At 45.6% G+C, this 25,592-nt stretch overlaps 1 protein-coding gene and 1 long non-coding RNA gene across 2 annotated transcripts; one reads left to right on the top strand and one right to left on the bottom strand.

Moving 5' to 3' along the window:
* Window positions 1-3,474: 3,474 nt before the first annotated feature.
* On the bottom strand, window positions 3,475-19,180 carry ACAA2 (acetyl-CoA acyltransferase 2). The gene is made up of 10 exons (XM_081929869.1): window positions 18,946-19,180; window positions 16,515-16,681; window positions 14,295-14,423; window positions 10,651-10,767; window positions 10,302-10,449; window positions 8,974-9,149; window positions 6,886-7,015; window positions 5,714-5,784; window positions 4,656-4,810; window positions 3,475-4,104 (listed from the first exon to the last, which is right to left on the bottom strand). The coding sequence occupies exons 1-10, from the start codon at window positions 19,163-19,165 to the stop codon at window positions 4,020-4,022; spliced, it is 1,398 nt and encodes a 465-aa protein (XP_081785995.1). The 5' UTR covers window positions 19,166-19,180; the 3' UTR covers window positions 3,475-4,019.
* Window positions 19,181-19,703: 523 nt separating this feature from the next.
* On the top strand, window positions 19,704-24,309 carry LOC309380232. The gene is made up of 2 exons (XR_014172748.1): window positions 19,704-20,787; window positions 24,183-24,309. It is a non-coding gene; the product is annotated as an uncharacterized lncRNA (long non-coding RNA).
* Window positions 24,310-25,592: the final 1,283 nt, after the last annotated feature.

Here is a 25,592-nt window from a genome sequence, read left to right as displayed (position 1 = left end):
CACTGCCTCTCACAGTTTGGTCAAACTCATGCTGGTGTCTTCGAGAACACTGTCCAACCATCTGGTCCTCTGTCGTCCCCTTCTCCTTGGGCCCTCCATCTTTCCCAACATCAGGGTCTTTTCCAGGGAGTCTTCTCTTCTCATGAGGTGGCCAAAGTATTGGAGCCTCAGCTTCAGGATCTGTCCTTCCAGTGAGCACTCAGGGCTGATTTCCTTAAGGATGGATAGGCTTGATCTTGTTGCAGTCCATGGGACTCTCAAGAGTCTCCTCCAGCACCATAATTCAAAAGCTTCAATTCTTTGGCAATCAGCCTTCTTTATGGTCCAGCTCTCACTTCCATACATCACTACTGGGAAAACCATAGCTTTAACTATATGGGCTAAACTATTATATGTTAATAATAATAATATTTTTTTATTTATACCCCATCCTTCCCGGTTCAAAAACCGGGCTCAGGGAAGCAAACAACAAATTTAAAACAATTGTAAAAGCAGCATAAAATACAGTATAAAATCATGAATAACAATAAAATTCAAAGTTCAGAAATCAACTTAAGGGGTAATCCATCTAATAAGCATTAGATAATCACCAGGGCTACCTGGCTGAATTAGTCCTAGCCCAGAATGGATGGGCAACCTAGTCAGATGGGCAAGGTATAAACAATAAATTATTATTCTTATTCAAGATGTCCCTATTTCCATCAGAGAAATGTTGGAGGATATGCCAGTGCTGTACCATAGAATTGTAGAAGGGATACCAAGGGTCATCTAGTCCAACCCCCTGCAGGGCAGGAAACTCAGCTAAAGCATCCATGAGAAATGGCCATCCAACCTCTGCTTAAAATTCTCCAATGAAGGAGGGTCCACAACCATCCGAGACTGTTCCACTGTTGAACAGCTCATATTGTCAGAAAGTTTTTTCCCTGATGCTTAGTCAGAATCTCCTTTTTTGGAGCTTGAAGCCATTGAGCTCTATCCTCCAGAGAAAACAAGCTTGCTCCATCTTCCATGTGACAGCCCTTGAGATATCTGAAGATGTACCTCCATACAATACTTAGTCACACAATGTGGGAAAATGCTTTAGGACTGGAATCCGGGCAACAGGTTTTGTTTTAGTTGCTCTCTTTTTCAATCATAATTGTAATGGTTATAAGGGGTTGCTCGTGCGTAAGTTGCCGCCACTCCTGGCTAGGTAGCCTGGTTAAACCTTTTCTGGCTGGACCGCCCTTCACTTCGTGGCTGTTCAGTCGCTAGCAGAATCCGTCAGTGGGCGTTTCTTGAACTTCTTCCAGCAAAGAAGTTCTTTGACGCCAAGTCTCTGCCTACTTTCCCTGCGTGGAAGTCTTCTGTGCAGGGTGGGTGTGGGTAGCAGAGGACCCGTGCTCTCCCCGCTGGTCTCCAGCGAAGAGTCCTGGAGCCCCCTCGTCGATTCTCCCATCTGCCCCCCTTTATCCCTGGTGTTACGCTGATTTCCTTCCCCAGCCAATGAGCTCCCTCTCTCCCTACTGGGCCCCTCTCCAGCATCGCTTGGGAGCCTTGCCTCCACCTCTGGCTCCGATGTCAGTTTCCTGACAATAATCGTTTGGGATTGCTTGTTCTAGGTCATCTGCCTTTTTCAACCGTGTAAAATAGACAAATCAGTCTCCCGACCCAAGCCAGAATAATATTATACAAAGCAGGGAAAATATTATAATTGGAAGAACTCTTTTAAATACAAGAGTTCCATTTAGTGAAGTCGTCCGATGGCTTACCTTGTAGCAACGCCAATTTTAATTTTTTTTGAGACAAGAGGTCCTGCAATATGGCTGGCAAAGTGGCAGAATGAAGTTCTTCTAGCTCTAGACAGAATCGGTGGGGTGAGTAAACCATGTGAGATTGATACTGCAAGAACTTTTGTTTGGATGCAGTGGTGTGAAAACAAAGAAGCATGTTAAAATAAGTTTATCCATGGAACGTTACCAGTCCATTATTCTATTATGGCCAGCATCAGAGGCACTGTTCTGTTATAGACATGACAGTGTATCTCCCTCCTGCCACCCACCAATGTACACCACTGTGATTTTGTGCTAGGTGTTGAAGAAGAGTATGGATGCATGTATGAAAAATCACTGCAATAATAAAACTTTAAAAATTCTTTCAACATGGCTAACTGCTTTGCAGTCCCCAAATTTAAGGCTTTGCGGTTGTAGGGTTTTGAAGAAGGAATCCGTTACTTGAACGTTGAGCACACCAGTGCAAGTAGATAAATAGGTACTGCTGTGGTGGGAAGGTAAACGGCGTTTCCATGCGCTCCGACTTCTGTCACGGTGTTCTGTTGCACCAGAAGCGGTTTAGTCATGCTGGCCACATGACCTGGAAAGCTGTCTGTGGACAAACGCCGGCTCCCTTAGCCTGAAAGCGAGATGAGTGCCAAAACCCCATAGTCGCCTTTGACTGGACTTAACAGACCAGGGGTCTTTTTTTACCTACCCTTGATTAGGTTTGATCCAGCAGGGATCACCTGATGTTTTGCGACAGGGATGCCATTGAGACAGGGATGCGCAAAGCAGAAAAATTCCAGCTGATCTTGAGAAAAGCAGCCAAGCCATATGCCACATGCAAAGGCAGGTCCTTCTAAGGGGTTAGGGTCTCCGATCAGCTTGACTCAAGGAAGGAAGGGGGGGAAATTCTTCCTGCACCAAACTAAATATGGCAAAGAGTCAGTTCCAGAGTTGGGTCAGAGCTCACTCAGCATTAAAGGTAAAGGTAAAGGGACCCCTGACCATTAGGTCCAGTCGTGGCCGACTCTGGGGTTGTGGCGCTCATCTCGCTTTATTGGCCGAGGGAGCTGGCATACAGCTTCCGGGTCATGTGGCCAGCATGACTAAGCCACTTCTGGCGAACCAGAGCAGCGCATGGAAACACTGTTTACCTTCCTGCCGGAGCGGTATCTATTTCTCTACTTGCACTTTGACATGTTTTCGAACTGCTAGGTTGGCAGGAGCAGGGACAGAGCAACAGGAGCTCACCCCGTTGTGGGGATTCGAACTGCCGACCTTTTGATCGGCAACTCCTAGGCTCTGTGGTTTAACTGACAGCGCCACCCACGTCCCCACTCAGCGTTCCCCCCCCCCCAAATAAAGTAACATTAGGTGCCCCTTCAGCTCATGTCCTGTGGAAGGCTGTCATTCGCCACAGGAATAGGGAAATAAAAAGTTCACATTCAGGGGGAAGCCCTCTGTTTCCAGAGTACAGGTCAGAAATGAAGGATGCTTCCCATATGGATGGACTGCTAAGCAGCTTAAAAGGACAAAAGCCTCTGCAATGTGGTGAAAATGCACCACCTTGTGGCTGGAGATGATTCTTGCAAAGCAACACTATTAAAAGGATGCCAGATACTTTGAAAGAAAACCACCAGGTTTGGCGCAAATGCAAAAAACGCCTTATGTTCCAAATTTAAACGACATCCAAGCTTTAAAAGATGACAAAACTAGAATCCTTTGATTATTTTTATTATTGTTTTATCACATAAAGGCACACTGATTTTGTTACACGTTGTTCCCAGCTCTTAACACTGCACACACTTTATGCAAAATCCATTCAAGAAAAACTTTTTTTGGCAGCAATGTAAAATCCCTTCCCCACCTGCATTTGCAGAGATATTCCAGTGCGGTGATCTAACGGCTTGGAAGACAGCATTGATTGATAAAATAGCAGGCTTTGGTGTAAGGCATAGTTAGGAGATAGCTGGCATCTTAACATTTGTTCAATAAAATTCATACTTAGAAGTCACATTTTAACTCAGCAGGACGTACAAGATAAGTGGAGATTACAGCTAGATTCACACAATTGAATTAGAGATTATCTAGTTATGGTCTTTTTTCCAAAGAACACTTTGCAATATCCCCCCAGCCTGCCAGATGGTCCATACCAGTCTGTTTCATGGATTTACAAACAAGTGGGGCCATCTCCTCCTCTAAATTCTTCTAGTGAGCATGTAACAGTTGGTGGAGAGTCCATCCAAGATTCTCGAATTTCCTTTAGGCTGCCTTCTCAATGATAACAGCTATACCTTGGCCTCCTCCAATGCAAGCCGAACCGACTGCATATTTACCTCCACGGCGCCTATAAAAAAACGAGAGAGAACAAACGAGAAAACAAGTTATCAAGGCATTGTGACTCAAGCCTTGCCATCTGTTCTGAAAGGCTTTTAATTATTTGAGTTCTACCGTTCCTTTCTTTGGCTCTACAGAATGACATCTAGGGCAAGGACTGCCAAGCACATTGCACTGCGACGCCTTGATGTTGTTGAGAAGAGTGTTTCCTACAGCAGCCTGACATACTTGCTGGAGCGAAGGGAACACATAGCCATGCTGCGTGGACTAAGCTACACTCCTTGTGAATCTGAGCCAGACTGCAATTAGCAAGCTGAATTCTGTTTATTTTCATCTCAGCTTCTTTATACCAGTTCCGACTATTTATCCATCTAGCCCACTATTGGCCCCAACTCTGAGCTCTCCAGGGTCTCACGTGAAGGTCTTCTTCTCCATGACTTCCTACGTCATCTTCTTAAAACGCAGATGCCAAACACGTTCTTCCAAGCATGCATTCCACAGCATTTTAAAAAGCAAAACCGAGAAGCGTTCCCAAGAGGTTCCTTGAAGCTATTCACTGACCTTAGTTCGTGAACCAGATGAGCAGTGATCCTTGAACCCGATGCCCCCAGTGGGTGACCCAAAGCAATGGCTCCTCCATTGACGTTTGTTTTCTCTGGGTCCAGATCCAAAACCTTCTCTACTGACAAGTACTGTGGAGCAAAAGCCTCATTGACCTTGAAACATGAGAGAAGGGGAGAGAGAGAGAGAGAGAGAGAGAGAGAGAGAGAGAGAGAGAGAGAGAAAGTTGAAAACACCTATAGGTTGGACTGCTGTAACAGACTCTACTTGGGGCTATCCTTGAAGACAGTTCAAATGCTTCAAAAGTGATGCAGAAAGCAGCTTTCGCAAGGGGTGGGTGAGCAGAAAACCACTGGCTCATGGGGTCACGAAGAGTTGGACACGACTAAATGACAACATATGGTTTTTAAAAAAATAAATCAAAATGAGAACATGACAGGTCAGATGCAAACCCTGCTTTAAACCTTTAACTTCCCAACTTATTTAAGAATGTCTGTAACCTCTTTCTAACTCATAAAACTCAAGGTGGCAGACCTGAAAGAATTAATAACATAAATTGCAAAACATATACTAAAAACACAACCAAGTTCCAAATAAAATATCACCCAAGAACTGAAGGGAGCAAAACAACAACAACAATTCATCTAATATTCATGCCAAATGTTGGCTTGAACCAACAATAAAGAGGTGCTGAAATGCAACCAGGGAAATAGCTATACAGATCTCCTGAGTTAGGGAGTTTCAGTTCCAGTGTTTGAAGGCTGCTTCCAATTAGAGATGAACAATCTTCAGCAGCCTGTACTTAGACCCTGCCTAACCCATAGGCAGACCAAAGACTGCACTTAATAGTTCACTTTTAAGTGAACGTCATTCGACTATAGCTTATCTTGGGAAAAGCTGAGCTCAAGTTCCCATCAGTTCCGGCCAACATGACCAATGGATCAGAGATGATGGGAGTTGTGTCCAGCAAAATCTGTAAGGCCATAAATTCCCCACCATGTGGAGGCCATATTAAGGTATTGTTTCATTTGTTTTGGGTTCTGCACAGCTTTCCTTACCTCAACTAAGTCCATGTCTTTCAGGGAAAGGCCAGCTTTCTTCAGGGCTTCAGTAATAGCAGGCACTGGACCTTTGTTAAAAACATACACATGCATGAGGGCAAGTAGAGGAACTCATAGTTCAGTGCTTTATACACACATACACCAAGAGTGGGCAACCTGGTGCCCTGCAGATGTGGCTGGACTACAGTTCCCATCATCCCTGACCACTGGCCATGTTGGCTGTGACTGATAGGAGTTGCAGTTCAACAATGTCTGGGGCAGGCAGCAGGTTGCCCAACTCTGATATGTCCCCCACTCCATTAAAAAAGAAAAAGAAAACAGGAAAAGGCAACTTTATTCTGTGAACCGCCCTGAGCCCTGCAGGTATAGGGCGGTATATAAATTTAACAACAACATCTAATATGCCCACTCACTTTGTTCCAGAAAGGGTACTCTCCATTAGGATTATTTTATTATTATTATTATTATTATTATTATTATTATTATTATTATTATTATTATTATTATTATTATTATTTATACCCCGTCCATCTGGCTGGGCTTCCCCAGCCACTCTGGGCGGCTTCCAACAAAATATTAAAATACAGTAATGCATCAAACATTAAAAGCCTCCCTAAACAGGGCTGCCTTCAGACGTCTTCTAAAAGTCTGGTAGTTGTTGTTCTCTTTGACATCTGGTGGGAGGGCGTTCCACAGGGAGGGCGCCACTACCAAGAAGGCCCTCTGCCTGGTTCCTTGTAACTTGCCTTCTTGCAGTGAGGGAACCGCCAGAAGGCCCTTGGCGCTGGACCTATTAGACTAGTTACTTAAGGATGTCCCAGAGACTTACAACAAATTTAGAAACACAAATCATATAACGGGCCCTGAAGGTCACCCAGTCCAACCCCCTGCAATGCAGGAATCTCAACTAAAGTCATCCATGGCAGATGGCCGTCCAGCTCTGCTTAAAAACCTGGCTCCAAAGAGTTGTCAGTGAAGGAGCCAGGGGGACCTCACTGGGGAGAGCTTTCCACAGATGGGGAGCCACAACTGAAAAGGCCCTGCCCCTTGTCATCCTGCTCTGAGGCTCCCTTAAAGAAGGGCCTCAGGATTTCATGCTGTTGCTGCAAATCAGGATTTGCGTGGACTACCTTGCACACGCTGGGAAAGTCCCCAAGACTGTAACTTACCAATGCCCATGATGTTGGGGTCGCATCCGGACGCATGGTAGGCTACTATTCTAGCCAATGGCGTGAGGCTGTGCTTTTTCAAGGCTTCTTCACTCGCTATGATCACTGCTCCGGCCCCGTCACATACCCCCTAGGAAGAGAAAAAGAGACACTAAATCTGCAGCTGAGCATTGGCAAGAGTTTGCCCTGGATTAGATGTTATGCAGACTCAAAAGGGCAGCTTATTGAAAAAAATTAAAATACTTTATTGTCACTTGTACAACTTGTATACAGTGAGATTACACGAGCACCCCCCCCAGCTCTCTTAAGTCTTAATTCCCCTCGTTTACCGACGCACACCCACCAAACCCGAAAGTCAGTTGCCCTGTTGTTATCTTTTCATTCAGCAGCCTAACAGCCCACGGATAGAAGCTGTTCTTTACCCTGTTGGTGCGACTAAACATGCTTCTATATCTTCTGCCCGAGGGCAGGAGACCAAGAAAGTGTCGGCCAGGGTGTGAATCATCCCTGAGAATTTTCCTCACTCTGCTGTGGCAACGTTCTTCCACTATTTCATCCAGCGGATTCACGGGATAGCCCATAATATCTTGTGCTGTATTCACCACCCTCTGTAGGCACTTCCTATCAGATGATGTCAGAGCAGTCATCCTGGGCCATAAGAACTGGACTGCCCAATAAGAGGGCCATTCTCGAGTAAAACTGATCAGTGGTAGAGACATATATGACTTAGGTCAAGCTTAGCCTCCACTATTAACACTCAAGTTTTAAGAAGAAGAAGAAGAGTTTGGATTTGATATCCCGCTTTATCACTACCCGAAGGAGTCTCAAAGCGGCTAACATTCTTCTTTCCTTTCCTCCCCCACAACAAACACCTTGTGAGGTGAGTGGGGCTGAGAGACTTCAAAGAAGTGTGACTATCCCAAGATCACCCAGCAGCTGCATGTGGAGGAGCGGAGACGCGAACCCGGCTCACCAGATTACGAGTCTACCACTCTTAACCACTACACCACACTGGCTCTCAATAAGAAGAGGTTGGATGGCTGTCATGGATGCTATGGTTGAGATTCCTGCACAGCAGTGGGTTGGACTCTCAGGGTCCCTTCCAATTCTACCATTCTATGGTTCTAAGTATCTGTGGGTACACATTGCAATAAGCTTGCCACTGTGCCTAAAGAGGAATCTGAAATCAATTCCACCAGCTCTGTGTACATTAGACATGGCCACAGTTGAAATTTGAGCAGCAGAACTGAAATTCAGTGTCCACGAAAGCCTAAAGTGGGAGTGTGTGTGAAAGGGGCATTGGAAAGGAAGCATATGTTCAGCAAAGGATCCCAGGGTAACTATGTTCCGCACAGAAACATCCTGTATCTACTGTAGGATTGGGGGAAGCCTGGTCACCTATCAGGGATGTCAGGAGGAATGGGATGTCCAGCATTGGCCCAGATGATCTTTCTGAGGTCCCTCCCAACTTGATTCTGCGAGCTCCATTGCTACACAAAGTCCTAGCATCCGCTTAGCTCCCTGTCAAACCTGACCTTTCACGTAATGTTTTACAAAATTAAGGCTGCTATATGTCCGGAATTTCTGGGGATTGTCCTTCAAAAATGGCGTCCGGGCAGAATTTTCGAAAAGCACTTGTAATGTCTGGGGAAACCCGTGTTTGTAAGCAAGCAAGCAAGCAAGCAAGCAAGCAAGCAAACAACCTCAACAACTTTTGTGCCCAGGTGTTCACTTTTTGAAATAGGGCAACCCTAAAATTCTTGCAGCAGACTCAGCAAATCTCAATTTCTGTAATGTTACCGCTTTTGCAAAAATGGCATCGCTTGCAAGGCTTTATTAACTGCACCCCAGAGCTGGCTTGTTGTGGGCAAGGATAGCTGAATAATAATAATAATAATAATAATAATAATAATAATAAGAAGAAGAAGAAGAAGAAGAAGAAGAATTTATACCCCACCCTCTATTTCATATGGTATGCTTTAAAAAAAAGGAAAAAAGAACCCTGAGTAATCTGACTTCAGCTCCAGGGAAAGGAGCCACATCTGAGCTAATCGTTCTTAGATCAGGATTTTAAGTTCCCTGGCTCACCGAGGCATTTGCAGCTGTGACGGTCCCATCTTTCTTGAAAACTGTAGGGAGCTTTGCCAACTGTTCCAGAGTCGCCTCCGGTCGAGGGTGCTCATCCCGCTCCATGCTCTGCTTGCCTTTCTTGGTTTTCACTTCAACAGGTGCCATTTCAGCTTTGAAGTGTCCGGCTTCTTGGGCTATAAAAACAAGAAGGCCGATGTCACTACGTCACAGAGGGAGAACCCAAAGAGATCAGTCGGTGATTGAAAGAAACCCTCTGCAGGGGGGCCATGCTTGACATAGATGGCAAAGACGACACCTGGAGCTTCTCTTCTAGAAAAAAGGGTGCCTGGGACTCACCATGAGCTTGTTATTGTACGTGCCACAATTTTAACCAGCGCTTTCCTTCTAGGAAAAAGGTGCTGGTACTACATATCTTTGAGCACCCCCAGAAAAAAAATCACTGATAATAATAATTTTATTATTTCTATGTTGCCCATTTGACTGGGTTGCCCCAGCCACTCTGGGTGGCTCCTAACAAAATACTAAAAACAATAAAATGTCAAACATTAAAAACTTCCCTTAACAGGGCTGCCTTCAGATGTCTTCTAAAAGTCAGATAGTTGTTTATTTCCTTGACATCTGAAGGAAGGACGTTCCACAGGGCAGGCGCCACCACCAAGAAAGCCCTTTGCCTGATTCCCTGTAACCTCACTTCTCGCAGGGAGGTAACCTTCAGAAGGCCCTTGGAGCTGGACCTCAGTGTCTGGGCAGAACGATGGGGGTGGAGACACTAATTTTTGTCAAGCCTGAAAGAACTGGCCAGTGAAATTGGTTAACATTTGCTCATCTTAAAATACAGTGGTACCTCAGGTTAAGTACTTAATTTGTTCCGGAGGTCCGTACTTAACCTGAAACTGTTCTTATCCTGAAGCACCACTTTAGCTAATGGGGCCTCCCGCTGCCACTGCGCCGCCGGAGCATGACTTCTGTTCTCAACCTGAAGCAAAGTTCTTAACCTGAAGCACTATTTCTGGGTTAGCGGAGTGTGTAACCTGAAGCGTATGTAACCTGAAGCGTATGTAACCTGAGGTACCACTGTAGTCAATGTTTTTAGTCAAAACAGCCTTATAATGCTGTTTGGGGGAAGCTGAGAGGAAAGGCAAAGATTCCTTCTCTTTTTCCTTGCATTTTGTTTTCTTCATGAAAGAGCATTCCATCACGCAAGTCTGCACCTTGGCGTAGAGCAGCCCAGAGATAGGTCTACCACCTGCCACTTATGAGAACTAGGCTTCCCTTTGAAATGGATGATGCTATTGTATGTTTTTAACCCTTGTAAATCCACTGACCAGCTTTCCACCTCTGCTGTGTCTTTACTGCATAGCGGTCACAGTCTTCCCTTGTGATGTTGTATTTCGCAGCAAGGTTTTCAGCTGTGACCCCCATAGGGGTTTTAATATGCAGATCGGTCAGCCCTGCCCACAGTGTGTCTTCCAGCTGCAAGGGGAATAAAACAGGCAACGCAACAAGATTAGTAACACCATTACAAGATTTGGGGGTAATGAATTCAGTACTTGTAGGAAAAAGCCAAACAACACAACACAAACAATGGCCAGCTTCAGGAATGACTACCAGGCAACAACTACCAGATATACACAAAGCTGCTGAGAGCAATGGCAAAGCATTGAACGCCTGTACCTTGAGATCGGCTCCTAATTTTGTTCCAAAGCGGATATTTCGGACAGCATATGGACTTTGGCTCATACTTTCTGTTCCACCACACAGCACTACCTCCGATTCTTTAAGGCAAATTTCCTGTTTTGAGTGGGAAGAGAGAGAAAAAGCTCATTAGGGATTTTTTTATTTCACCATTTCAGGTTAGTAGTGTGCGTCGGATAAGTCAGTGTTTCCCAACTGGTGTTCCGCGGCACACTAGTGTGCCGCGAGACGTTGCCTGGTGTGCCGTGGGAGGGAGGCGGGCGAGTCGGGCGGCGAGAGGCGGGGACCGCCGCCGGACCATCAATCAGCCTGGCCGAGGGCCCAGCTTCCCGCGTCCGCCGCGGGCCCATCCCTCGCCTCGGACTCCTCGGCGGGCTCGCCCAACCCACTTGAGAGAAGCGCCCGCGGCCCTCTCCGCGCGCCCTTGCCCGCCTGCGATGCTCCCCCGCCGACGCCGGAACTCGGGGCTGTGACAGCGGCGACCGGGCCCGGGCTGCCGCCGCCGCCCGCCCGCCTGCCTCTCCCCCGATGGTGCTGCGGCCGGCAGCGGCGGTGCCTCCGGAGGCGGCCTCGGCCCTGCCCGTGCTGCTGTAGCGGCCGCCATAAACAGCGGCGGGATCCCTTGCTCCTCCTCGGTGGTGGCGGCTGCCGCGGCGGCGGCTGCGAGGCCGCCCCCCGGGCCGGCGGCCGCGGCGGCTCCTGTCGAAGTGAAGCTGAAGTTCTGCCGCTACTACGCGAAGGACAAGACGTGCTTCTACGGTGAGGAGTGCCAGTTCCTGCACGAGGAGCCCGGCGGAGCTTCGGCCGCCTGCCCTGGGCCTCCGCCCCCTGTGGCCCTCGGCGGGCTCCCGCTTGGGTTCCCTCCGGGCCCCGCTGCCCCGGCCGTGGCCGCCTCGCCCGGGCACGTCGGCGGCTACTCCGGGCATGGGGCAGCGGCGCCCGTGGCGGGGCCTAAGAAACCCCCCGAGCTGTTGGGAGGAGGCGCAGGATGCGGCCACGGCGGAGCAGGCGGCGGGGCTGGACGGGCCCCGGCAGGCCAGTGAGTGCGGGGCGACGGGGAGCATCGAGGCGGGGAGGGAGGGAGGGACCGGGAAAGGCTCCAGGTGAGTCTCTGGCCCCAGGCCCCACGGCCTTCCCGCGGAGGAGCCAGGGCTGTGTCAGTCGAGATGCTCGGGAAGAGGTGGGCGTTAGGAGGGTGGCTCACCGAGGCCGTTTCCCTGCTTCCCCTGAGGGATTGGAAACCTTCGACGTGTGAGGTAAAATGTGTTGAAAACGGGAGAGGGCAAAGCTATATAATGCTGCTCCTTCGCCCACATGGCAGGTAAAGTAAGGGGGTGTCGCGTGAATCTTGATAATGTGCACAAACATACATACACACACTGTGTGAGATAATAGGTAAACATTTAAAAACTCTCGAGGGGAAGTTGTCATTTTATTTCTCTTCAGTCTCCACTGAATGCCTTGACTGGGTTAGGGACCCTTATAGCTCAGCATCAGTTGGTGGAAAGGATATGACTTTACAGGAGCAGGAGGAACTAACTGAACTGAGACAAAATCGTGGTTTCAAGCTAAGATTTGCTGATCTACCTTTGGACAGTTTTTGGTTGGAAACTGCCAAGGAGTTCCCCCTTCTGGCAAACAAAGCTATTTTGACATTGCTCCCATTTTCCACTACATATCTCTGTGAGTTGAGCTTTTCAAGCATGATTGCTATAAAAACTAAATACAGAGAGAGACTGAGAGCTGTTGACGAAGAGCTTCGTGTGTGTCTTTCTTCGATTCCAGCCAGAATATCAGCTTTGTGTTCAGCCAAACAGGCCCAGGTTGCGCACTGAATAAAGTATTTTATAATTTTTCATATTTCTGTTTACTTACTATTTCATAATAAAGTAATTATAAAATACTTTCTTTGTGTTTATTTGATTCCTATTAAAGAGAGTTACTTTATATATAGTCAATATAGGCACAGAGTTAATTTTTTTAACATTTTCTAATGGTGGTGTGCCTCGAGATTTTTTTCATGAAACAAGTGTGCCTTTGCCCAAAAAAGGTTGGGAAACACTGGGATAAGTGCATCAGAAAACACTTCAGCTCATTACAGATGAATCTAGACCAAGGAAGGACTTGGCAATACAGTAGTACCTTGGATTAAGTACTTAATTCATTCCGGAGGTCCGTTCTTAACCTGAAACTGTTCTTAACCTGAAGTACCACTTTAGCTAATGGGGACTCCTGCTGCTGCCGTGCCGCTGGAGCACGATTTCGGTTCTCATCCTGAAGCAAAGTTCTTAACCTGAGGTACTATTTCTGGGTTAGTGGAGTCTGTAACCTGAAGCGTATGTAACCCAAAGCATATATAACCTGAGCTACCACTGTACCAATTTACTTTTGGAGGAACAGCAGGCCAGTGCATGAAGGGGGAAAATGCTACCCCTCCACACCACCTTTCTGCAACCCTGTGGGTGTTGCACGAGGTTCCAAAAATTGTGTACCTGCACTAGGAGCTGTGTGCAGAGGAAGAGTGGCTATCTATCATCCCCAAGATCAGAGGCAGAATACGATTGATTACCAGTTTCTGGGGGAACAACAGTGGGACAGAGCAACTGCTTTCTTGTCTTGCTTGCAAGTTTTCCATCAGCAACAATGGGACTGTGCTGGACAACTTAGTCCTTTGGTATGATCTAGCAAGGCTCTTATGTTTCCTAATCATTTTGCTACTACTTTGGAAGAGTTTTTGCTTTAACGGCACGGGCTTCTCCAAGAACTTTGCACTGGCTTTCTTTTCCTTTCAGGCACAATTAAGAGTTGATAGGGCCTTCGATAGCTTGGAGACCACCTCCTTCCATAGGACAAGCCCTTTTAAAGTCATCACCTATCTCATAGGTGGTGGGAATCTCTAACCCATAGGCTCAGTGGAGGTCCCAGGGCCACTCTATCAAGCCTGCCCAACCCTAGGTGGCCCCTTTGTGTTGAGTTTAGAAATTGAGAGCACAAAGAGGCAATTATTTGATGGCGCTTGCTTCCTACAAAACTCCATGTCATTGCAGACTCACCACAGTCCAGGTCTGAGCGCATTTTCTAAGAGATATAGTTTGTGCCTGTTGGGCTGGCCAAGCTTAAATTGAGGAAATGGATCTGTAGAATTGAGAATATTATTCTGCTCTGTTGTTTTGTTTTCTCTTTCATCACCAGTTGTGTGAACTGCTTTATAAAGAAGTACAGGGGTACCTCTGGTTGCGGACAGGATCTGTTCCGGAGCTCCAGTCAGATCCCAAGATTTCCACAACTGGAGGGATCGCTACTGCTGTAGAGCACTTCTGAGCATGCGGCGAAACCCAGAAAAATACTTGTGGGTTTGCTGCGTTCGCATCCTGAAGGATACGCAACCAGAGGTGTGAGTATCCAGAGGTACCACTGTAGACTAAGCCATTCACAGTAATGCCCTTGTCTCCACTTTGCAACTCCCTGGTTATTATCATGCAATTAAAAAGAAAGATGGGAGTATCCAACACATTTATTATTTTCCCATTTCTCAGGTCTCTGCCTGACTTGCACTGGACAGCTGGGCTGATGAAGGACAGGAGGAATTTAGCAAAAGGGTACCGCGAGAGCAAATCTAGTACCTGGCATCCGTTGACGATGGACTGGAAGCCTGATCCACACAATCTGTTGACTGTTAGGGCAGGAACTGGGACGGGAACTCCAACACGCAAACCCACGTGCCGCGCGAGGTAAGCAGCATCCGCAGAGCTCTGCAAGGAAGGACAGATGTACCACTTGGTTAATGCTGCTCAAAGCAAAAAAAATGCAGGTAACACATAAACTGCAATGCTTGGAAGTGAGAAAAGATACAGACGATTGGCCTGCCCAGATGCCACGTTACAGACTTGCTTGGAACCAAGCTCTGCTGAACAGAGTGAAACTAACTCAGTTTAAACATGCGTAGGATCGAGCTGCATGTAACTTTAAGGGAAGTCTAGGGCAGACATAGGAAAACTCTGCCCTCCAGATGTTTTGGGACTACAATTCCCATCATTCCTGACCACTGGTCCTGTTAGCTAGGGATCATGGGAGTTGTAGTCCCAAAACATCTGGAGGGCCGACTTTGCCTATGCTTGGTCTAGGATGACAGCACACTCAAATTCTGTTGCAAGGGGTAGAGATGGGTCAGATAATGTTCCACTGGCTAATTTGGAACTCCCCTCCCTTTTTGGAACATTTCCCCGCTGGAGGTGTGGATGGTAATGTTGTTGGCCTTCCATTGCCTCGTCAAATCCTGTGTTATCCCAGGCTTTTGGAGGAGTTGCTTAGCCTGCTCTGCTTTGTTGTTTGGGGACCTTTGGTGAAACCATCTTAATAAATAATCACGGTGGAATACCTCATGCCTGCTGGGATGCTGGGGGAAATAGCCTTGCAGGGAAAATCTGAACTCCTGGGAGGCTGAGTTCAGCCTGAAAGATGGCAATTTCCCACCCCTGGTTTAGGTGGCCATCATGAAAGCCAGTTATATGCAGTGATGTGAGGTGGGAAATTTTGTGTCCCACAGGTTCAAAAGCAACACTGAATGGGTGACAACTGCAAATACAGTATTAAGCAAGCCTGCCACTTTCAAAGTTGTAATTAATGTTTTTCAGGTGTTTATCCCTGGCAGGTTATGTGAGTCAGCATATCTCATGCAGTTCTTTGGACTAACAAAATTTATTGGTGTGTCAACAGTTTCCAGTACCTTTGTTTAAATTTAAGGATCGGGGGTTGGAAACAATGTAAGTGAAGTACATGTGTTTGTATTTAAAATTTACAAGTATTCCAGTCAAATTTCCATAAAACACAGCATTTAAGCTGCATTAAAGGTAAAGGTAAAGGTACCCCTGCCCGTACGGGCCAGTCTTGCCAGACTCTGGGGTTGTGCGCCCATCTCACTCAAGAGGCCAGGGGCCAGCGCTGTCCGAAGACACTTCCGGATCACGTGGCCAGCGTGACATCGCTGCTCTGGCGAGCCAGAGCTGCACACGGAAACGCCGTTTACCTTCCCGCTAGAAAGCGGTCCCTATTTATCTACTTGCACCTAAGGGTGCTTTCGAACTGCTAGGTTGGCAGGCGCTGGGACCGAGCATTAAGCACACTTTAATTTCATCCCTAAAATAATTTAGGTCCAATACTTGAGTTGTACCAAGACAAAAAAATAACATGGGACATGTTTTTGCAGCTTTCTTACTTAAAAACAAATAAAATAAACATGTTCAATTTGGCATCATTTTTAAAAAAACTGGATGCAAAGTAAAAATATTCCTGATATAAATTACCCTATGCAAATTATCCTAGGATACTAAGAACCAAAGCTTTTCTCTGCATAGGAAATTCAGAAAACAGCCACACCATAGGCAAGAGTTTAGAATATAGGGAAAGGCAGGTCAAGGCTTTGGTTAGTATTAGTTATATAAAGAGCTTCCATTTTCACTGTGTTAATAATAAGACATGTGAACTTGGGTTAAGTTACTCTAAGTGTCTTTGTACATTAAGGACTGTACCTGTCATACGCACACAGGAAAAAAAATGAAAAAGTTGTAAAGAAAGCAAAACACATTCTGCAGGGTGCAGAAACATATTTACACACTCATATGCAGCTCATTCGTACCCCCAACAATGCCAGCAGGGGCAAATTCAATGACATAAAATATTCCAACGGAAACTGTTTTACAAGTGGCTTGTTAGAGCTGCAGTTGCTCCAGTTTATCTCTAGCTCCTCTGGAATGGGGCAACAGAGCAAACGTAGAAAGAGAAAGAACATAAGCATGTGTGCAACAAGTGGATTTGCCAGCTGGCATCTTCTGTGTCCTACCAACCTGCATGACATTGCCCACAACCACACTGTCAATGATTTCGGGAGACACTTTGCCAGCAGCCAGAGCTGAGCGTGCTGCAATCTCCGTTAAGTCTGTGGCAGTGAAGTCCTTGAGCAGGCCTCCATAAGCCCCAAATGGAGTCCTCTTGGCAGAAACAATGAACACACCTGGAAGGGGAAAAGTTGGAAAACACCATGATGAGGTACAGGAAGCTGTCTTATGAAAACTATTGGTTCAGTGAGCACAGTATTGCCTGAAATACTGAAGTGGGGCTCCAGGGTTTTAGTCAGGGAGTCTTTCCCAACCCAACATCATGGGGGCACCAAGCCCTGAACCTGGGGCCTTTCACAAAGCCATGTGCTCCACTAGCAAGCCTTTCAAGATGAACATCTGTTGACAGAAGCCCATGGAGATAAATGAAGGCTTAAGATCCTATGCACCCCCTTCAGTGAATACAGCTGTTCTTCTTCCAACAACTAAGTATTAAGTAATACGGAAGTGATACAAAAACAAGCCTGCTTTCATAGTTAATATTTGCTTAAATTGGGTCCAAAGTATTTGCTTTTTTGAGGAGCTGTGTGGAAAAGTGCGCAGTCATCACCAGAGACATCACAAAGGCATCAATTCCCTGTAATACTCATTATTGACAAGGTCTTTACTCTCCAGAGTCTGAAGAAGTACCCTGCTGGATCAGACCAAAGGCCTATTTAATCCTGCATCGGTTTCTCAGAATGCCAAAAAGATGCCACAATCAAGCCATCAGCCCTCTCCCAGCATGTTGTCTCTGATCCTGGAAGTAGCATATAGCCCCTTATACTCCCTGAAAGGAGCAATTTCAGACTCAAAGGCTGCAAGCTGTGCCTTTTCACAGTTACAGAAAAACACCTGGGGCATTGCACAAGTTTAGAAATGCAAGCCAGTGCAGCAATGTTGTTCATTATGTGGAAACTAGTATACACTCATTATGTGGAAACTAGTATACACTCATGACAGCATTCGTCTCCCTATTTGCATACAAAGTCTTCCAAAGCATGTTTTACCAGACATTTTGCAATCTAGTTAACTCCTTATCCACTGAAGTGTCCACATATTCTTAGGGATAGCCAAAGCCTTACAAGTAGTGATTCCCATGTCCTATTTCATGATCTCAAGAAGGGACTACCTACCGTATTTTTCGCCCCATAGGATGCACTTTTCCCCCTCCAAAAATTAAGGGGAAATGTGTGTGCGTCCTATGGGGGGAATGCAGGCTTTCGCTGAAGCCTGGAGAGCGAGAGGCATTGGTGCGCACCGACCCCTCTCGCTCTCCAGGCTTCAGGAAGCTATCCGCAAGCCTTGCGCGCCCGGCGGGAGTTCCCGCGGGCTCACAAGGCTTGCGGGCAGCAGCCTGCAGCCCCGGCGAGTGTCCGCAAGCCTTGCGCGCCTGGCGGGACCTCCCGCCCGAAGCACGCTTAGCCCTCCGGAGGGTGCCTCGTGCTTCGGGCAGGTGTGCGCAAGACTTGGGGTGGCAGCCGCGGCTGGGGGAAATTTTTTTTTTATTCATTCCCCCCCCCAAAAAAAAACCCAAGGTGCGTCCTATGGGCCGGTGCGCCCTATAGGACGAAAAATACAGTAGTTCAACATCCCTGCCTACACCAAACCAGAGCAAACCCCCTAGAGTGCCTAACTTACAAGGGACTTGCAAAGATTACTGAAATAATATGCAAGAACGGCTTTGCACATTTGAAATACACTGTATAAAAAAATTATTATGAGGCTATCCTATTCATGGAAGCTTTGAAATGCTTAGATTGCAGTCTAATTTTTAGATGTAGTTTTTTTAAAAGCCAACTTTTTCATACAAAGTCTCTGCAGCTTGGTGGCTTTTTGCTACAGTAAACATTTCAGTGTAGAATATTATAGATTTTTTTTAATTTGGAGAATATGGATAGATATCTTTCAAAATGATTGACAATCTGTTATACAAATCAATCAATGCTAGGAGCGGTTTCTTTTTGTTTTCCAATGCATTTCTTAACGATCCCAATTCAACTCCCGGGGCAGCTGCATGGGCAAACACAATAAAACCTGATTGAAATCTCTGCCTTTGAAGAAGAAAGAAATAATAAAAAGCAAAGGTATGCACGCCGGCAATAAAATAATAATAATAAAAAAGAACCATTCCAAGCCTCGTTTCGCCTATCCTGTGCTGCTTCATGTTCTTTGCTCCAAAGCCGTGTTTATTCAAGCTGCCGAGATGAGGGTGAGCACAACGCAACATAAAAACAAAGTCAACATGAAAATAAAAATCTTGCATTTGTAGTTTCTAGGGCGTGTGCTGCTCCCAGATCTGGAAGCGCGAGTGCAGCGTCAGGCTTGCAAAATGCAGCCCTGAAAGGAAGGAAAAGAGATTCGGAAAGAGAAGTTTGAAGCCCGGGGAACAACTACTTGCCTCTGAGCAAAGCCATGGCCGCCGCCTCCTCTTCCGTCTCCTGGGCTGAAGGTCTCCCTTTGCACGCCCTGATGCAATCCCGAGGCCCAGCCTGCAGAGGGGCGGGCGGAGGGGGCCGGGACCAGACCTTGCGGTGCTTATTTTCTTCCCTTCCTCCTCCTCCTCTTGCCCTTTCCCCTACTTCTTCCCCGTCGCCCAGCCTCCAGGTCTGCACAGTCATATTCAGCACAAGCGGACTCTGCCTGCTCGGCTACCTTGAGAGGAGGGAACAGGTGAGACGCGTGTGCAGGTAACGCGTGTGCATCCTCGAGGGGTGGGATAATGGGGGGGCAGCAACCCCAAATTTGGGTTACTCCTTTGAATCCTGCTCCTTTGAATTGCACCAATACAATTGCAATAATAGCAATTGAATTGAATTGAATAATACCAGTTGCAAATAATAGCGCTTTCCTTTTTAATAATGCTTTTATTTAGTTTTTGGAATGGGGTGGGGGGGGGGAAGAAGGAACTCGTCTCTGGGGAGGGGCAGGGAACTGGGTATCGCCAAGGCGCTCTCTCCGCATGGTCGTAACGATTACTACAAAAACGAGGAACCCTCGTGTGGAATCTGCGCCCGCGGATGTCAAACTAGGCGGGGAAAGGAGAGCAACGGGAGGAGCGGTTTGGGGCGCGGCAGATTCGCGCCGGGCGTTTCCGGGGCAACGCGGCCTGCTTCAAGCTAAAGCGCCTGCCTCGGGAGTGTGGGTGGGTTTGTTATGATTATTTATTAAATTTGTATGCCGCCCACCACCCATATATTTCAGGGCGGTTCACAGCATAAAAAAATACAAGATAATATAACACATTGAATGAATTAATTTATTATTTCGGTCACAGACCAGTTCCAGCCCACATACAAAATCATGGAATTCATAAAACACGATTTTGCAATTAGGTATAACAGGGGCAATACAGATATAGCAACAGTTTAAAACTATATAAATTAAAACTTAGTCATTGACATATGACCTAAAATTATCATTTAAAACCTTAACCATTATGATAGCGCAGCTTGTTCCCTAAGTTTTATGGCAATTGCACAGAATTTGTACACCCTTAACGTGATCTCAGGATCCTTGTCCTCTGCCAGGGATTTTAGGCATTGAAGTTCAGATTCATTTGGAGATTTTTGCATAGATAATAACACAAAATGCATAATTAAAACAAGAAAAGCAAAACAATAACTGCCCCCCCCCCAAAGTTGGTGGTGGATTCTGGCTCCTCACAGACTTGTGATTGCTTGCACTTTTTAACAAACCAAAGTTCCCAGGATTCTTTGGGGTGTGTGCTTTAGATTTATGATGTGTAGCCAGCATACCTCTCAAGGATTCCTCCTCCCTGCGTCTCTAACTGCAAGGAGCCCCAAAGGAGTGAGCAAACATGCAAATCCATCAGTGTTGAACCATGTACCTTTTATCACTTTATCTCTCCAAGTCTCCCAAACAACTATGTCATTGGACAGCCAGGATAAATACTGATAGTAAATAAGCAATTAATATGTCTGCAAACATGACATGGAGGCAGGCAACATCAACCCCACCAGGAGACAGGCAGACAGACTGTGCATCAGGCAAGGAATGGCTGCTGGGAGGAGCGCAGAGAGAAGAAATGGTGCATCTGTAACAGCAAAACTGGCCGCCTTCATCTTCCCCAGCTTCATCTTCCCCACAGCAGCGCTTGTAACTTTCCAGCGGTTTGACTTCACTCCCAAAGGCGCACTTCCTCCATTATCTCAAAAGGCAGACGGATGCCAGCAACAACAAAGCACAAAACTCAAAAGCTTTGTCATATTTGGGATCGTTGGTAGGTCCTAATAATGTTATTACCTTACTAGGTAATAATCCCCTTGTAATATATACCAGCACACCATCCTGCAATTTTTGCTTGAATATTCTCCTTTAGCTAATTTTTGTTGCTTCTTAAATGTTTATAGACGGTTTTGGGAAAATTCATAGCGAGCTTCCCAAACAGAGGTTGTTCAGTCTTGCAAAGCCACTCAGTGGAGAAAAAACAAGAGGGCTTGCTTGTAGACTCCTGGCATATCTGATAGGCCAGTGTGGGAAGTGGGATAGATGGATCTTGGATATGATCCATCAGAGATCTCATTGAATCCATTTGGCCTTTCCCGACTGGGTGGCGTTCAGTCACATACCAGCAAATTTGTGTTGTGCAATTATAGCTTATTGGGAGGGTCTTGCTCAACAAGCACTCTTTCCTCAAAAGATAGTAAACTTTTTGCTTTATCTGTCTCAAGGTCCAGTTTCTGCATATCCAGTTGAAAAGGGTCAGGTAGAAAGAAGGGATGAGAAAGACTCTTGTGAGGGACTCTGAATCAGAGGAGACAATCCTAGGCTACATACAAACACCTGGTATAAGACATATTCCTATGTTCCTAGGGGTAGATTGCTAAATTAAGTTTTTAAAAATGCAAAGGGGCGGGAAAAAAAGCCAACAATCGCAGACTGCAATCAATAGAGGCCCAAATGCTGTTTTGAATCTCATGGGTTGAACCTAATTGTGAAGTTTTGTAGCACTGGTTTCTTTTAACAGCCTGGGTTAACACCCAGCCTCCTGTTTTGAAGGGGAGGCAGCAGTATGGATGGCTGTTTACAAGTGTCTCCACTGTATTATGAGGCATTTATATTTTGTCAAAATAAATATGCACTGAAACAAGATAATATATATGACAAGCCAAAGCTGGGAGCTTTAGTGGAGGGTGAAAAGGCATACTAGACCATGTTTTTGCTATCATTTATTATGAAATCACTTTGAGATGCTTCATAGGAAGTGATTCATGAATGAAATAGATACAAGGCTGTCAGTTTCATGCCTTTTCTGTCATGAAGAACCTTGAGCATTTCACATTGTTGTTCTTGGGTTACTATGCATATCAGAAATAGATGTATGCAACCTTCCCAAAGCAGTAGCATATTATGTAAAATACTGGAAAAAAAACATTATCAGCCTTCTGTTGTCATAGTTCTTGGGAATCATAGATTCAGTGATCCTGTTTGCAAGCCCTCTTCTTTGCCCTGCTGCAATGGGTTTTAAGGCTCTCTTTCCCCCTTTGCTTCTGCAGTCCTTAACTTATGCATCAACAATCCCAGGCTTTTCTCTGCTCACTGTCTTATCATTTTGTTTTAATTTGCTATTGCTGTTACTTCCTTTTCTCCTCTCTGTTTCAGTATAGGGAGAAAATGCATACATCCATCCATATAATTTTTTAAAAATATATGATTCTGCACTGGGAGTGGGGGCTCAGGAAGGTGGGAAAAGGGGCTAGATCAGGAGTGAGAATAATTTTTCTAATCTAACTTGTACATATGCTCAAGTTTGAAAAACTCTCACCATTGCAGTTCCTGGTCTGTGATGAATAGCCCACTGCGCAATCTGAGTTCTGTGGAACTGAATGATGGAATTTGTGCTAACAAAGGCATCTGAGACCAAGAAATAACTGTTATGTCCCTAGTGCTGCAGTTGGATGCTGATGTACAAAAAGAAACTTAAGGAACAACAAAAGGTGTTCCTTAAGTGTTGCTAAGTAGATTTAAACACAGCCTCTCTATATTATGGATATGTCGTAGTTATGAGTGTTGAACCTGGGGAGATCTGATTGGGGAGATCTGAGTTCAGCTCTTTACCCAGCCATGAAACCTCCTGGCTGACTTTGAACCAGTCGTGCGCTTTCAGCCTGAACTACCTACCCGAGTAAGAGTTGCTTCTGAATGCCAGGAAACTGCAGGAGTGGAGAGGGCTCTTGTGCTCTGCCTGTGGGTTTCCCCATGGCATCTGTTTGGCCACTCTGAGAGCAGGGTGCTGGACTAGATGGGCCATTGGCCCGCTGCAACAGGCTCTTCTTACGTCCCTCATAGGACTGTTCGGAGGAGAACCATATTCAGTGGTACCTCGGGTTACATACGCTTCAGGTTACATACGCTTCAGGTTACAGACTCCGCTAACCCAGAAATAGTGCTTCAGGTTAAGAACTTTGCTTCAGGATGAGAACAGAAATCGTGCTCCGGTGGCATGGCAGCAGCAGGAGGCCCCATTAGCTAAAGTGGTGCTTCAGGTTAAGAACAGTTTCAGGTTAAGAACGGACCTCTGGAACAAATGAAGTACTTAACCTGAGGTACCACTGTACCTGACTCATTGCAGGAGTGGCTACATTTATCACATTTATATCTCAGTCAGTAGAGTGTAAGACTCAGTCTCCGGGTCATGGGTTGGAGCCCCACTTTGGGCAAAAATTCCTGTATTTCAGGGGTTGGACTAGATGACTCTCGTGTTCCCTTGCAATGCTACAATTCTGTGAAACTCACTCTTTCCCCATTCCAAAACTTTAAACCTTTTAAATCCCACTGTTGGTACCTTCCTGACTTTCAAATGCTAAGATCTTTATTGACATATGCTAATATCCCAAATATTGAACTCTTTTACCTCCACGCCTCATGAATGTATTCAGTGGGGCAGCTAAAATTGTGCCCGTGCCTATTTTGGAATAGGACTAGCATTGTAGCAAGGCACACCCCATTTGCGCTGAACTGTTCCAGAAATTAAGCACACTCACTTATAGATCAGTTACCTCTGAATACTTTTCACGGAATACAAGTTTTTCTCCAAAAGCAGCAGAAGCTTCTCATCCTCATCATAGAATCATAGAGTTGGAAGAGACCACAAGGGCCATCGAGTCCAACCCCCTGCCAAGCAGGAAACACCATCAGAGCACTCCTGACATATGGTTGTCAAGCCTCTGCTTAAAGACCTCCAAAGAAGGAGACTCCACCACGCTCCTTGGCAGCAAATTCCACTGTCGAACAGCTCTTACTGTCAGGAAGTTCTTCCTAATGTTTAGGTGGAATCTTCTTTCTTGGTGAGAAACATTTAAGTCTTATGTCATCTTGCAAGGAGGAGCTGCCACGTTGTAACTCTACCCTTCTGACTGCTCATAGTAATGGAACTCTTACATCATTTGTGAAAGGCTTTCTCTCCGAGTTTGTGGTCTCCCAAATTCGATAAAGTCCCTGTTTTATTATTTGGCTTCTGTTGCTTGATATTTTTTTAAAAAATAATTTTTAAAAAAACATTAGCTATGCCAATGCAATTACAACAGGGATTAAAGGCAAAATACAACAAGAAGAAAATTACATTGGGAGCAAGGGATCATGGTTACTAACAAATATATTGGTTCTCCATTGCAGATTTCTTCACGTGGCCCTTGGATCCTGCAGCACAAGCTGCCACGCAGAGAATGAAACAAATGCAAGTAATCCACAGTGTTTAATGGCAGGCTGGTTTTTTAAATAAATGTAACGAAAGGATACCCAATAGTATAGTGTGCTATTGGTTTGGTTTTGCCTTGTCTTGGCCGTAGGTTGTTAGTGAGTTCCTCCCATTATGGCAATGGTCCAGAGTTTTTCAAACCACCTTAGCTTTTCTCCTGCTTTCCTATGATGCACTACAGGGAGTCCCTATAAGCAATAGGGAAAACAGACCTTTTGTTGCATTTTCCTTAACTGTAGTTGAAACAGCATTAAAGGCTGAAATCCATAAAGCTTCTACCACTGAGGAGGCCCATCACATATGCCATAAAGTGTCATGGAATTCACACCTCGTCTAGCACAGCTGAGAGCTTTTAACCTGCAACTCTAAACAGCCTCAACAGGGTACAGGTTGATATCAGGTTGCTATCTTGTACCCCTGCAGAGATGGAATAGAGGTATTCACCCTGTCACACCTTATTCCATTAAACTTTAATTTTTTATAAGCTTGACTTTATTGCTTTTGGACTGTCAGAAGCAACTATGAACCAAATAGGAATGTGAATTGTTTTATTGGCAATTCTTTGCTATAATCATGTTTGCTCTTCAGAAATGTTAATTCAGGAACCCCTGGAAGCCATAATTATTTAAAAAAACCACAAGCCCTATAATCAGAGGTCTGCCTCTTAAGCCTCCTGTTCATTTAGGTACAAGCCCCATCATGTTCAGTGGGGCCTACTCCCAAGTAAGGATTCCTTACTTAGTATTCCTGCCCTAGTCTTCACATTTCAAATTGGATTGTTTCTCAAAAGGCCAGAGTACTTTTTCGTTTCCTAGGATAGAATTGTTCAAGAAAAAACAGTATGCAAATACATTGTGGTCCATCATAGGTTTAACACTGAAATATATTTCCCTATCAGCTTGTACTTTGCTATTCTGCCAAATGAAACCAGGGATGTTGATATGTGTATCTGTGCATGCAAGATGCAAATTTCTTGCATACAGCAGTGCAGAGATAAGAACCTTTTGTAAAATGCTTTTGGGGAAGAACTGACGTGGATAAAAGGAGGTATTGTAGTACCTTTTCCCATCCTCTCACCATCCTTCCAAATTGAAGCCATCAGGATCTGGCTTGCTCTGGGCTCAAACTCACCCTTCAACTGATATATATTTGTTATATATATATATGAATTTTTTTAAAAAAATAATGGTATACTGATACTTTACCAGACATGCAACCTACTGGCAAAAACACAGGTGGATGTGTTTAGGGTCAGAGAGCTAGCCAGGTACGTTCTGAAAATATGAACTCATCCTCAATTCTGCCCATGAGAAGGATTACGTTTTTGA

This window comes from Podarcis melisellensis (assembly GCF_964234715.1).
Source record: "Podarcis melisellensis genome assembly, chromosome: 11".
Lineage (NCBI taxonomy): Eukaryota > Metazoa > Chordata > Lepidosauria > Squamata > Lacertidae > Podarcis > Podarcis melisellensis.
Note: the sequence above shows the minus strand (reverse complement) of the source record. Positions and strands in the feature narration are given on the sequence as shown.

Excerpts from the sequence above, each read along its gene's own strand:
- ACAA2 (XM_081929869.1), bottom strand. The coding sequence starts at position 19,165 with ATGACTGTGCAGACCTGGAGGCTGGGCGACGGGGAAGAAGTAGGGGAA. Across the intron at positions 5,785-6,885 it reads CCCCAACATCATGGGCATTG|GTCCAGTGCCTGCTATTACT; the intron begins GTAAGTTACAGT and ends TTTTTAACAAAG. Across the intron at positions 4,105-4,655 it reads CATCTGGTTCACGAACTAAG|GCGCCGTGGAGGTAAATATG; the intron begins GTCAGTGAATAG and ends GTTTTTTTATAG.